General features: G+C 33.3%; 1 protein-coding gene and 1 non-coding gene across 2 annotated transcripts; both read left to right on the forward strand.

Annotated features, from left to right (window-relative positions):
• Positions 1–5,973: 5,973 nt before the first annotated feature.
• Positions 5,974–14,103, forward strand: LOC126829721 (rRNA 2'-O-methyltransferase fibrillarin). The gene is made up of 10 exons (XM_050559823.2): positions 5,974–6,066; positions 7,138–7,311; positions 7,545–7,559; positions 7,890–7,949; positions 8,299–8,393; positions 9,332–9,502; positions 10,072–10,204; positions 11,516–11,628; positions 12,196–12,341; positions 13,182–14,103. Exons 1-10 carry the CDS (start codon positions 6,054–6,056, stop codon positions 13,201–13,203), a joined length of 942 nt encoding a protein of 313 aa, XP_050415780.1. The 5' UTR covers positions 5,974–6,053; the 3' UTR covers positions 13,204–14,103.
• On the forward strand, positions 8,558–8,626 carry LOC126831189 (small nucleolar RNA snR61/Z1/Z11). The gene has a single exon (XR_007684167.1). It is a non-coding gene; the product is annotated as a small nucleolar RNA snR61/Z1/Z11 (small nucleolar RNA).
• Positions 14,104–15,335: the final 1,232 nt, after the last annotated feature.

Genomic DNA, 15,335 nt, shown 5'->3' on the forward strand with positions numbered 1-15,335 from the left:
TCACCTCAGCCAACTGTTGGCCTGTTAGAAGGGTTAAAGTTTTAGCAGATTTAATTTAAGAACAATCATAGACCTGTATATAAGACAGTTATTAGATTTTGATGAAGGCTCAAAATTTATAGGGTAAACTCTGCCACTGAGAAAGCTGTTCAACCATTATGTTGTTTATTTATGCACTATTTCACTGATGAGTTGGGAACATAAAATAACCAGAGATTCTGTTTGTTTATAGTCATATTGTATTTATTTGATTATTAGTCATATTGTATTTATTTGATTATTTATTATTTTGTTATGACTCGTGTTATTATTACTGATCGGTATTATTATGACTGATTGACCGGTATTAGGCAACACAAATAAAATAAGTTGTTTCTCGGGCACCGCCCTCACGCAAAATTGGTTGCGCGTGCGGCCTATTTATTAGTCTTGATGAAAAATATGTAACGCCCGCCCGAACATCGATAAGCAAGTCATAAAAAGAATATGCCGCATGTATCTACATGCCCCATACGTGAATATCCATTCAAATGTATTAAACTGATTCAGATGTAAACGCTCATTTACGGGTCTTTTTTATTGATATCGAAAGAACCTCCATTTTTGTATCACGTGATTTTTATTACCTCCCCTTGTGAACTAAAATTTGATTCGTGTTAAACACCGAAAGTCATTGACAACAATGCAATGTATTTCAATTATTCGATCTTAATCGGCTCATTATTGCCGGCTTCAGTCGGTCCATGTTTGAAAAAATCCTACTTATAAAACAATGAATCGTAGAACAGGTTAATTATTATAACTTGTGGCTACGAATACGATACGATGATAGTCACCATACCTTAGTCAGAATCCGGGTCATTAGCACATTTAACGGTAGTTTTGATAATCCGGAAAATAATAATTGGATTACACATTTGATGGTTTTACTGACGAATTGTTAGTTAAATTTAAATAGTCATTCGATATAAACCCCAGATAGAACACCGAATATCCTGAGAAACACACCGAATAACCTGAGAAACAGTCATTTCACGAATCCCGATGACACGTGACATGCATTGGTTGGAATTAGGTCAATCATTATAAACCAGCGATACTAGATTTAGATCGAAGTGTCGTTTACCGTGATGATTTTTTTTGATACACATGCTGACAGAGGCTTACTCTTTAAAATATTGTCGTTATTATGGACGGCTATTAATAGTAATAGTCGTACGGAATTTTATTTTAAACCAATTTCAATTATGGTTGTCACCATTACAATTAGTAAGCTACATTACGTGAATTAAATATGGAAAATTATTTTCCTTTCAGTCAGTGTTTGAGTAGACTTGATTTTTGGGTTTATGTTCTAAGTATGTATAATATATAACTGAAAGCAAAACCAAAAAAGTAATGACTTTCTCATTAAAAAAAAAAAAAAAATACAAGGCCGCCCTCCCGCCCGCCCAAACAATTTTCAACAATAGGCAAATTTTATTTTGCACCATCCTCTAGCCAGAAATGAGGTAAAAAAAAGAAATAAACCACCCTCCCACCCTACAGTTTCAGCTGTCAGTTGCCCGAGAAACAAGACATTTATTTTGTGTAGCCTTATTACAAGTATGTATTTTACTTTTGTTTATTAGATTATAAAATGTTATTTACTTTATTATAATTGCTTTTGTTATATATATATTCCCTATATATATTAAGTATTATTTCATCTACCAGCTTATTTTGTGTTATTAATATGAAGCACAATATAATTGTTTGTAGATCTCGCGTACGGAAAACCCACATGAAAAACCCATGGGTTGCACGTGTGATTTTTGGCACCCATGGGCATTGCATAGGCAAATTGCCCATGTGTGAATGCATGTCCCATTAGTGCCCAAAATCCTGTGTGTGATTTCTATCCGGTTTTTCCACATTTGATGTTTCTATAAATATTGTTTTCATAGGCTGAAGATAAATTTTTATAGGATGGATTAGGAGGACATCAGACACCAAATTAGTTATTGCTCATATGTGAGAAACTAAATCAAATTCTTTGTTGTCTTATTCTAGTAATAAAATGCCTTTTATTGTTTTTCTTCTTTTTGATTTTTAAATTCATATTAAACAAGACATTTTTTTTATTTAAAGCCATTGATCATGATCATGCACTTTTCAGACAATAGACAATGTCTAATTTTTTAAGTCTCATTAATTCACACTAACATTATACTCCTGTTAAGAAAACAAAATCAAAATATCAATGGTAGATAATCTAACAACATGTATTTAATTGCATTTTATAATGATCCATTAAAAGATTGTTCCATATACTTATAGGTGGTCCTGGCTTGTTTATGTCGTACATAGAGGACGTGGAATGTTCGATAGAGTGCCTGAGTTCTCTTGTATTATAGGCCTACTGATATATATTTTTATAGCTCAGTTATGTTCTAAATTTTAAAATATTTTAATAGACTGTAAGGCTGAACATCTGTGGCGGAAAACAAATCTACTTGTCCATAAACAGATTTATAAATCTTTAAAAAACAATGTGAATAAATTAATTGAAGATGCTAAAATTAAATTTTACTCTGATAAAATAGAAAATGGCGAAAACAGACAAAAAGACCTGTATAAAGTTGTGAATTCCCTTTTGGACCATATTGCTGAGCGTACTATCCTCCCGGACAATGTTAATGAAACTGAACTTGCAAATTTATTCTCTGATTTCTTTCAAATAAAAATACAGAAAATACGAACGGAACTTGATGATTTAAATAAAACTATTGACTTTAATGCTCATGATTTTGATAAGTTAGAAAATTCTGTTTATTTAGAAAATTTTAACTTGGTTAGTGAATCTTTTGTTTTAAAGCTAATTAAATCGTCTGCTCCTAAATCTTGTTCATTAGATCCTGTTTTGACTTCTGTTCTTAAGGACTGTCGAGATGAAGTTATTCCAGTTTTTACCAATATTATTAATTCTTGTATATCATCCGCTACTATTCCCAACGTTTTCAAACGAGCTTATGTTACCCCTTTAATTAAAAAGTCTACACTGGATCCTAATGTTTTTAAAAATTACAGGCCAGTCTCTAACTTAAGTTTTATTTCTAAAATATTGGAGAAATGTATTGCTTCTCAGATAAAGGCCCATCTAGATGATAACTGTTTGTATGAACCATTTCAAAGTGCTTATAAACAATTTCACAGTACCGAAACAGCTTTAACCCGGGTTTCAAATGATATTTTAATGGAAATTGATAATAGAAAATGTACATTTTTAATTTTATTAGATTTATCTGCTGCTTTCGACACGGTGGACCCTTCCATTCTTCTACGTAGACTTCAATTTAAATTCAGTATTTGTGGCTCTGCATTAAATCTTTTAGAGAGCTATCTTGTGGGTAGAAAACAGTGTATTTTAGTTAATTGCAAATCGTCGTCTGAATCTGTTTTGTTATCTGGGGTTCCCCAAGGTTCTGTTCTTGGTCCGATTTTATTTACCCTCTATACGTCACCATTAGGAGATATTGTCAGAAAATATGATCTCAGCTTTCATTTGTATGCCGATGATACTCAATTATATATTTCATTTACACCTAATCGTCCATCTTCTTTCAATTTATCAAAATTGCAACTTGAGAACTGTATTAGTGAAATTAGAAAATGGATGTCAAAGAACTGTCTAAAATTGAATGATGATAAAACCGAATATTTGTTATTAGGCTCAAGGCATCAATTAAGTAAATCTGCACAAGATAACCCCCCTGTTGTAATTGGTAATTGTGATATATTTTCATCTTATTCTGCTCGTAATATTGGCGCTATCTTTGATAGTTTTATGCTTATGGGAGCTCAAGTAAATAATATTTGTAAATTGTGCTATTTTAATATTAGAAATATAGGTAAAATACGTAAATGTGTAACTGTAGAGGCCACTAAGTCACTTGTTAATTCTCTGGTCACTTCTCGATTAGATAACTTTAATTCACTTTTAGTTGGTTTACCTTTAAAGCTTATAGATAAATTACAAAAAGTACAGAATACTGCGGCTAGACTTGTTACTTTAACTAAGAAATGTGACCACATAACTCCTGTTTTATATAATTTACACTGGTTACCTGTTAAATATCGAATTGATTTTAAAATTGTATTACTTACTTTTAAATGTTTAAATAATTTAGCTCCTGTTTACCTCTCAGATCTTTTAGAACTTTATACACCTGGCCGAACATTACGTACATCAGATAAACTAGTTTTAAAGCCCAAAACTGTTCAACTAGTCTCTTATGGTCAGCGCTCTTTTAGTTATCAAGCACCTGTTTTATAGAATAATCTACCATTTAGTTTAAGATGTTGTACATCTCTTTATTCTTTTAAAAAACAACTTAAAACACATTTATTTAATCAGGCTTTTAACTGACTCTGTATACAATCGTTAACATGCCCATAATCTTGTTGTTTATGTGTGATTTACATTGTCACTTTGTAAAGTGCCCCTGAACATGTTATATGAAAGGGTGCACTATAAATATGCTGTAATAATAATTAAATTTTTTGTGAATATTTTCAATAATGTTAATTGATGAAGCATTTAATATATTTTAATATATTGTATTTAAATGTGTGATTATCATCTGAATTATATAAATTTAATAAATTATTCATTAGCCTTACATAAAGTCTTGAAGTAAAAACAAATTTCAATGTATTTATTTGGGAGCCACAATGAGTGAGTGAAAAAGACGATGACTCATTGATCAGGGAATATGTCCAAGTTCAATCCAGGTATTGGCCAAATAATTTCCATTTCCAGGACAAATGGCCATTTGTTTGGACACAGGAAAACTGATGTCCACCCGTGTACTCAACAGTCACAATTCGACAAAAAAGAGTTATGTAAATATCAAAAAAGTAAACGGAAACAGTGTTAAAGAGTTATGTAATATGTCATCATCTTAATTACCCAGATGCATTAAACACTTTACTTTTCTGTCCGGTCAAATTAAAATGGACATATTCTTTGTACTATGTTAAGAAGGATATTTTGCCCAGACAGCTTCATTTACAATAATCTTCATCAACTTAGATGCTGTTAATTGTCGGGACCTGAAGTCATGATGAAAGAGAGTGTTGAGAGAGAAGTAGGGTTTTAAAGTTCAATATTTCAGAAGTGAGGGGAGACAGGGAAGTACTCCAGAGAAATGTGTTGTTTAGCGTTGATACTTCTGAAGTGAGTGGAAACCGAGAAGTACCCTGGAGGTTAGCTTGACGAGTGAGAGAGATTGGGTTTAACGTCCACTCGACACAAACTAGGTCATTTTGAGACTAACATGGTTTAATTTTATTTCAATAATTCACTTGCGCGTAGGGGTCTTTAGCAGTGGGGGGAAACCAGAGGACCCAGAGAAAACCCACAAGGTTGGACAGACGAGCCTACTCCTTGTCACGTACAACCAGGGATTCGAAACCACGCCAGTTGACTCAATGACAGGCTTTATGATACAGCGCGCACATGCTAACCATTGATCGGCCCTCCAACCCCTCGTTAGCTTGACGAATATATGACTTGTCATGCAGGCACAAACCTGTGATCACACCTATGACTTGTATATTACACATATATCGTTGTCGCAGTACTATACCACCAGGAAGACTTTGTCATCTGCAATTGCAGTAAAATATAATGTTGAACCCCATCAATATATTTTTAATGACGAATTCAAGGGTGTTTCTATTTTAATCTGATAAATAGAAAAAAAAATAATTTAGGTTTAATTCCATTTTATTAAAGCAGATATCTGAAATGCTCTCTGAAGAGCAGAACGAAGCACTAAAAGTTAGATTAACTCCTATGATTTACATAGAAGAAAGGGTTACTCCACCGTGCAATTAAATGCCTGTGCATTCCTGAATTATATGGAGTCGTTTCCCTTGATATTGAACAACAGACTGGGAAGTCACGTCTTCTAAAATATTTTTGAGAGTTATCTTTTCCTCAATGTGAGGTATTGTGGGTAATGAAATCAAAATACACGTGTTTTGCAAAATACTGAAAATAATAGAAAATGGGTCGACCAGGTAAAAATAAACAACAATTTATGGTAATTAAGTAGATGTTTGCATACACGAACCAGTATTTTACCACTCGCATGAATTTATAAGTGTATTATTCTTTAATTATGAATTTTGGAGGAGAAAAAGTCGTCAGCTTGGCAAAGTAAAAGGATAAATAATAAAACCACGTGGTCGGAACACTGTACTTATTAAAAGGCTTGTCTATTAACATAGATTTCCCTACTTATTCATATCGAATGGGTTTTAAAGATTTAGAAATTGTCATCGTCATGAATTCTGGCATTGAAGTTTCCCTAACAACGGCCTATAATAAGCTGATCCAAATCCAAAATGAAAATTCCAATTTATTATTGTCAATCATGTTGGAATTGGGCGGACCGGCAGCTGGATTGTCATAAACTAATAAGTAAACTTCATTTCAATTCTGATTCATCAGCCAATTCTGCTAACCCATGTCTGATATATGCCAAGGTCCTATTCCACACAAATACCTTGATTAGGGTTTTCAGGTCAAAGTTTTAAACGACAGAAAAAATTTCTTTAAAATATTTTTTGAAAATACACATAAAATGCTACTGAAAATTTTTTATTTCATCAAAATATCCTAATTAGATCCAAAGTTATGGTATTTTAAAATCTGAGGTCAATGTCAATAATAAGGTAATCAAAATGCTCTATAACAGTGAATGCGTGCCATGGTGCCAAAATAACTTAATAAGTGCTTTTCAGTCATATCGGAGTGATGTCATTAGCAGCATTTTCCCTGAAGAAAATTAAGCAAATTTCAGTCAGCAAAACAGATAAAGCACGTAGATTGAAGTGGGCTACATGTATATGTAGAGTCAGATATTTCAGATGATATTCGTACTGCAGATCTGTCCTCAAAGATACTACTAATACTAGTTCCCATCCATTCTCAACAAAGGCTAGAAAGGGTATCAAAAATATTTTAGGCAATATTAATTTATACAGCAGATATGTCATAGAAGACAACTTTTATAGCTTTTATAGTTCAGTTATGTGTATTCGGTTATTATTGTACTGTAGACTAATCTATGCTTTATCTTTTTACAGGTTTCAGTCCAAGAGGTGATCGCGGCGGGGGGTTCCGGGGCCGCGGAGGAGACCGTGGGGGTAGAGGAGGTTTCCGGGGAGGCAGGGGTGGGGGAGATAGAGGAGGCAGAGGTGGTCGTGGAGGATTTGGAGGAAGAGGAGGTGGTCGTGGAGGATTTGGAGGAAGGGGAGGAGGTTTGTATAATAAGAATAATCTTAAGTAGGGTTGTGACAAATTTTTTAATTATAAGATATTACCCAAGTTATGAACACTTGTGACAAATGTGTTAATATACAATACTTGGCATTGACCCGATATTGTACTATACAGAGTAATCCACCCATAGAATGTGTGACATGCCTTTAGTTTAACAAACTAGCACCTGGATAATTCGTTTTTTAAATTTTATTTTTATTCTATGTTTCAGGTCGAGGTGGAAGAGGTAAAATATTTAATCTTTATTAAAATGTTAGGTCTTCACTTGAAAAATAGAAATTAATAAATAAAAGTGTCTAGCAACTGCCATATTTGTCAATAATGTTTGACATTTTGAGTTTGACATTTTGAAGAAATCTTTATATAGAATTAAAATAGGGACTAATTATAATCCAGTTGCTCTAATAGTTTAAAATACATTTTTCTAAGTTAATGTTTTAAATCAAGTCATTTGATTACAAAACAATCAGATCATCTGAATGTCATGCTTAAATAGTTAACCTAGTCGTTGTGTTCAAAATGAAGTAAATTAATTCTGTACTTGAAAATGTTATAGGTGGTCGAGGTGGAATGGCCGGAGGAAAACAAGTTATGATAGAGCCACATAGACATCAGGGTATGATATTTATTCTACATATAAATTACCATATAAATCACCCAAATCCCAAATAAAACTGTTATAATGCCTCTGAATTTTACCATACACAGATTATGTGCCTGTGTTTAATATGGACCATATCTTAGACTTAAATGTCTATTTGACATGAATAAACAATAAAAGAATCAACATAAACTTAAAAGGGCATACCAGACTTTATCTGAAAAATTTATTGGGCTATGCAAATTCTGTATTGATTGATTGCCTGTAATCTTAACTCAGATTACCATATCATGCTTTTCCTCGTCTATTTATTCGACTTAAATATTTTCTTGGAAGGCCAATGCAAAAAATTGTTCAATTACAGGTGTATTTATTGCTCGGGGTAAAGAAGATGCTCTTGTTACTAAAAATATGACACCTGGTGAAACAGTTTACGGAGAGAAGAAAATATCGGTCGAGGTATTTATACTTGTATATTTCTTTAACTTTTCGGATTTCAAGCCTAATTGCCACTTTTCAGGGTCTGCAGGTGGGAGTATGTTTTGTTGCCTTCAAACCTATATTCTGGCTATGCAATGGAGTTGCAATAGTGAGGTGTTGCATGTTTTGATGAGGATGATTAAGTTTAATGATGATACTCCAGTTCTGCTACTGAAATGAGAATGTTGATATTTATACCAACTTTCTGAAAACTTTCACAAATCTTCACAAAACACCAGCACTTCTTTTCTTGAACATTGTTAATTTCCCAAACTCTATGCCTTTAAACTAATGGTCTTGGAAGTAAGCAAAATAAAATGATGAATATTACCCACCGAATTCTGTATATAATTATGGGAATTGTTTCACATTTACGGATTGTGAATACATCTGATGTGAATATACTACACAATCCAGACTTTGAGGGTTATAGACAAGTTCTTGGTTAGATTAAGAAACTAAGTCACATGGGCCTGGCAATTAAGTTCGTCGTCTGAATCGTTTGACATCATTGTACAAAAAAGTGAATAAAATGTTAAAAGCAAGAATTTGTGACACAACAGGTAACTGTCAAAGGTTGTTTTACAACTACTTGAACAAGTACACAGGGATTCGCATCTCAATAACTAGATACATTTTTTTGCCAGGAACACGTTTCTCTACTTCTAATAGTAATAGGGTAAGGGTCGGGGGAATTAGTTTAGAAAATCCTAAGAAACTTATCAGTCAACACCAGGATCTTCTAATTAAGTAAGCTAGAGACATAATCACCAAGCAACTGTTGATCCCTTTTATAAGTTGAATGCAATCACATCATTTATTGTTTTCTATTAATTCCATGCATGAAATACTTGAAAAAATACAAATTTCTCATGGTTAAAATGTTATTAAATGTGTTTTTTCTTTTTTTGTTGTAGGAAAATGAAGTTAAAATAGAATATAGAGCGTGGAATCCTTTCCGATCTAAATTAGCTGCTGCTATTTTAGGTGGTGTTGATCATATCCATATTGCACCTGGTAGTAAGGTTTTATATTTAGGAGCTGCTTCCGGTACAACAGTCTCCCATGTATCAGATATAGTTGGACCTGTAAGTACCCTTATTTGTACTCATTACTGTTACATTTAGTCTGTCCTATAAAACAATGTTTCACAATCTAGAGGCCACAAACTCCTAACCCTAAGTTTTTGGGGGTCTGCCGAGCAAAAAATGGAGTCTTGTTTTAAAAAGTTAGCTGAGGTAAATTCAGTGTGTTGGTATTTGGGCAATGATTTACAGTAGCTGACATCAGAGTCCGATTAATGGGTATGACTAGGAGTTATCAAAGATTAAAGGAATAGTAGTGGTAAATGGTGAGGGCCCTCAGAGATTTGTAAGTTGTCCTCAAGGATCAGTGAGTGGAAAACAGTTTGGAACTACTGCTATAGGGTGATATAATGGATTAGTTATTGTTGACTGAACTAAGATTTAACTTTGGTAGCTGTATTTTGTCAAGATAGACAAATATTGTCTGTGATTAACATACACTATAGCTCTGTACACGTAATAAAGGGAAATGTACTTACTAATCTGTTATTGTAAGACAAATGGCATGGATTTCCTGTAAGCCAGGTGGTTAAGTTCAAGTCGTCCAATTCTTAAAATTTAATGATTTTCAGGATGGTTTAGTTTATGCTGTAGAATTTTCACACAGAAGCGGACGAGATTTAATAAATGTTGCTAAGAAACGACCTAATATCATTCCTATCATTGAAGATGCCAGACATCCACATAAATACAGAATGTTGATGGGTGAGTAAACCTGTGTTTCTTGGAATCTTTAGCAATCTTCGAAACTGGTATACATGGTACACTAGACTATTCAGGATGAAAGGTCAAATGTTGAGAATTTTAAAGGGCCTGTTGGTAATACGGTCCTCGTTAATTGAACTACATTAAAAACATATTTAAAGGACAATGTTGGTGGCAACCATTATCACATATGTGATAGAACTAGTTAAACGTGTTTCAAAATTCACCAAGCGTAATGAAGATTTGAATTAACGAGCGATAACATACATGGGCTAATTTCTGCTCACTGATAATTCCTTCGAAGACCCGAAGTTGTTAGATGAGACTGAGAGGATATCTGACAATTTCTAAAAATAATTGACTGGCACTTGATGAAAAAAATAGAAAAAAGTCTGTGCTTTACCATGTTTTTGTTAAGTATAGAATGTTAAAAGACAAGGAATGTACAGGCTATTTCTATTTTTCTCAATTATTTTTTTGAATTGTCAGATAACCTCTCAGTCTCGTATAACAACTTTTATTTTCAAAGGAATTATCAGTGAGCAGAAATTAGCCCATGTATCTGTTATTGCTCGTTACTTCAGTCGGTTATATAAAATGATAACTCATGTTTTCTTTTATGCATTACCTCCGTCTCGCATGATCTCTGTGTTAAAATTATATTTGGAATGTGTTTAACCAGTTCTATCACATATGTGATAACTGGCCGACACCAATATTGTCCTTTAAGGTAAGGATTAACCGTTCTTAAATGCAGAATGTATATGGAGTTAGTCTTGAGATGAGGCTTAGCTTAATGGTTTCTACACTAACTCCATACCCAATATGGATTTAGACCCAAAAATAATGACTAATAAATGCAAGAGATTTAGGTTTATTAAATATAGTGGAATTATACTCCCTAACTGTAGACACTATAGACCAGCTGGTTGAGTATAGATTTATTTGTAAACATAAATATATCTCAATGTGAATCTGTTTTATGATGAATTTGAAGTTTCAGCCACTGAAATTAAAGCTGATCGACAAAATTGACTTCACTGAAAACAGAACTTAATATATGTATTTTGTAATATAGAATAGGCTAATACAACTTCCCTATCCAATTTAGTGCATGCTCTTAATCTATACATCAGACTTTTGTGTCAAAAACTGTACATTTATAAGCACTTCCACCATCCTGGGTTTGATCCCAGTGTTGGCTGAGGAAGTACCTGTGGATTACCCGACCTTGTTTCCCCTTGTCAGTTAATAAAAACATTCAACAAGTTATTATTGTATAATGCATGTTAATATAATCTTTGTTTTTAGGTATGGTTGATACAATATTTGCAGACGTTGCTCAGCCAGATCAAGCTCGTATTGTAGCCCTCAATGCACACAATTTCCTTAAAAATGGCGGTCATGTTGTTATTTCTATAAAGGTTAGTAATTTCAAAAACCCAAATGATAATTAATTGGCTATGGTTTTAATAGTGGAATGGAATTTAAAAACAGAATTACAGGCTCGAATGCCAAGAAAAATTTTCTAAATTATTCAGGCCTCTTATCACTAATTCCCTGAAATATCTCATGATTAAGTCGACACTCAAATGTTAAAGATTGCTTTAAAAAAAAATGAAATTCATATGCTGTCTTTGCATAAATGCCACATTGCTTTTGCTTGAATAGAAATAATTAGATTTGATGTGAATTCCTGGATATCATTGAAATAATTCCAATCTTCAGACTTGATATTTATAACATCTGTCTAATGATGAATTGAAGTTTCAGCCACTGAATGTATAAATGATCGACAAAATTGACTTCACTGAAAACAGATGTTTGAATTTTTTTGGTAAAATATGAATTGTTTTATTTCTGTTGCCCTTATGACTGATTGTGTTGGAAATATGAAATAGATTCATATGTAATGGTGCACCAAAAATCTGCTTTGTATTTACAGCAACACATGATTAGTCAAAATCTTTAATTAAACTTTCTGTTTCTAGGCTAACTGTATCGATTCAACGGCCGAACCAGAAGCAGTTTTTGCAGGAGAAGTCAGTAAATTAAAAAGTGAAAAAATAAAACCTCAAGAACAGTTGACGTTGGAACCATATGAACGTGATCATGCTGTGGTAGTTGGTATATACAGGTTAGTAAGATGATATTCTATTTGCTTGCTTCAAATCAGTTCGGGGGAGGGGGAGAAATGGTTAGCATGTTTGCAAGGTGTCATAAGGTTTGTCAACTGGCATGGTTTTGATTCCCCAGTTGTACATGACCAGGAGTAGGGTCGTCTGTCCAACCTCGTGGGTTTTCTATGGGTCCTCCAGTTTCCTCCCAGTGCTAAAGACCCCCTACACGCAACTTATTGAAATAAAATTAAACCATAGGTTAGTCCCAAATTGACCTAATTTGTGACGGTTATGCATGGATATTTTGAATCACAAACTACAATCTCTAAAATGAATATATATTTCTACATTTGTTAAAATATTTGTAACATGTAAGTGTTGAGTCTTGTTTGATCTGATTTATCTGGGATATTGCCTACATTCCTTTGAATGCTATGAAAAAGGTGTTATCCTTGATGTGCATGTAAAATAACTCTTGACAGTTGGTATTCGATAAAAAGTAGGCAAACACAGGAAAAATTTAACTTCTAGCATTGCACACAGGACCATAGGGAAAAAAGAACTGTATGTTAGTCTGAAAGTCTGTTTTTCTAGAAGGGTTGTCACACACTTGAATTATTTGTTGGTGATAAATAGTAGTCCAGTAATTCTTGGTTTGTGTTGCTCACTACCTTGCACATACTGTTTTATGATGAATTTGAAGTTTCAGCCACTGAATTTAAAGCTGATCGACAAAATTGACTTCACTGAAAACAGTTTAGTGCTACAGGAGTTAATGTACTAGTTTTATTTATATATTTAAAAAATTTCTTGTGTTAAGTTGCCAAAGTATAATGTTATGTTATCTCTGCTTTCAGACCACCTCCAAAGAAAGTTTGAAAAGTTTAAAAGAGACAATTTTTTAAAATTTCATTTTGTAAATAATATTCATATGGTATGAGAGGAGATGTGGATTCATCTATTTTGTAAATATTCAGAGAGTGCAACAGATGGATTTTAACTTTGAAAAAAAAAAGAAATGGAATCATCAAAACACATGAATATTATAAATCTGCAATAAGATCCGCATCGTGAAATATATAGGGTTGCCAATGACACTACTGCACTTTGGCACACCTATGACTTGCAAGTGTTTTGATAATGAAGACATTTGGCTTAATGATATGACAGTTTTCAGCCAATGTAAACCTGTTGAGTTCTAGGAGTGCGAAAGTGCAATAGCCTCCAGTTTGCATTGAGGAGATAAAAGTTAAACATTTCAAAGGAGAAATATTTTTTTGTTTACATTATATTGCAAAACTAATGTGTTTTAATGTCAATAATGAATTTAATGAGAAACCATTGAGTTATATTATTTACTACAAGGTAAATAAATGAATGCGATGCCCATCCAACAGCACTCAGTACTGCCAAGAGAATCACAAAATACTATGTCCTGCACGCTATCTGTATTGACCATATGTCATAATTTATAATATATTGAAGTAATTAAGGATACTGAATTGTGTGCAGATGAACTGCATTGTTAGGGTTTTGTTGTTAGAAAATCTTTATTTTTGTCTGCTAATAAAGAACTGAATTTGGGGTATGTAGAATATGACCACTTTAAGAAGAGAGCCACAGATTTTCAACAGATATTTGATTTTCTTTAAATTCTGCTAAAGTTTCTGAAAATAGTATATACAGAAACTCATTGATCATATAACAAGATATGAATGAATTATTATACAAAATAATGTATATGTAAATATTTACGTAGTAAAATTATGTAAAGTACCATTCATAGGTTAGTCTTTGTTTTAAAGTATTATGGCGTCACAGTGACTCAATGAGAAAGGAAATGTAGCTGGCTATCCCTTTGTTAGCATGTTTTCCCTGGTTAATGGTGTAGTACGGGAGTGTATAGTCATTTGGATGGTATGATAAACCCCATGTTCCTAAAGACTGCAAGTTTCATAACATCTGGACGTTGCTAGATTACTTCACAATTCCTGAACTTATAGCTACATTATCTACAGACACTTGAACAGTAGTGTCCAATCAGAATTCGGGACATAGCTACCTCCACGGAACCCTTGACATTGAACAAACTTTGAACTTTGTAACTCGGTTATCACCTTAGAGATTTTAGCTTGAAAGCGTGAGACTTGGTAATCACAATGATCGACAAATCTGATAGGCTAACAAACTGGGCTTGGACCCAATTGAAATTAGTGCCGTAATATGCAGGGTATTAGTGAAGGCCTTGATAAAATATACGTAGTTAAAGCGAGATTAAAGATGCATTATGGGAGATTTTTATAGAGAGTTGGCCATTCTTGCTATAACAGTTCAAAAGTAGATGATGAAAGAAGAATATTTTGAAAAATTCAGTCAAATTACTTTATTCTGAACATAGTTATCATCGTAATATTTGCCTAGAAATGGTAGCGAAATGTGTCTTCACCTTCGCCGATCGTTTGATTGACAGGCGTTAACTCCACCTACATATCTCGATTATCAAGTAAAGTTTTCAATGGCATACGGAAACGCTTTACAGCGGCCTCGCTAAGTACACTCTATCATTTAGCTGACGTATTTTCATCAGGTTACCCCTTATTTGATTTAATCAATTAGTGAAATCCTATTTTAATCCGAGCTGTAGCCGAACCATCCGTGGGTCTACAGAGTTGATTTTGGTCTTGTTGTTTAAATAAAGATCTAATTTATAATTTCTATAACTTCTGAAGCCTAAATTAAGACTTGCAATAATCAGATTTAGCTCTTGCATAATGCATGTTTAAGCTTTCTATTGACGATGGATCAACCCATGGTAGAGCTAATAAGGGAAATCTTATCCATTCATTTTGTGTATAATTATTATTACCCTTCAAAAAGTACTTTAAATTCATTTTCAAAGTACCATACACTGATTGCCTGTCCTGAAGTACCATACCATGGTAGACTTCTGTTATAAGGTACCATGCACTGATAATCTGGGTTATAAAGGTACCAGTCCCTGATAATCTGGC

This window comes from Patella vulgata, chromosome 8, assembly GCF_932274485.2.
Source record: "Patella vulgata chromosome 8, xgPatVulg1.2, whole genome shotgun sequence".
Classification (NCBI taxonomy): Eukaryota; Metazoa; Mollusca; class Gastropoda; family Patellidae; genus Patella; species Patella vulgata.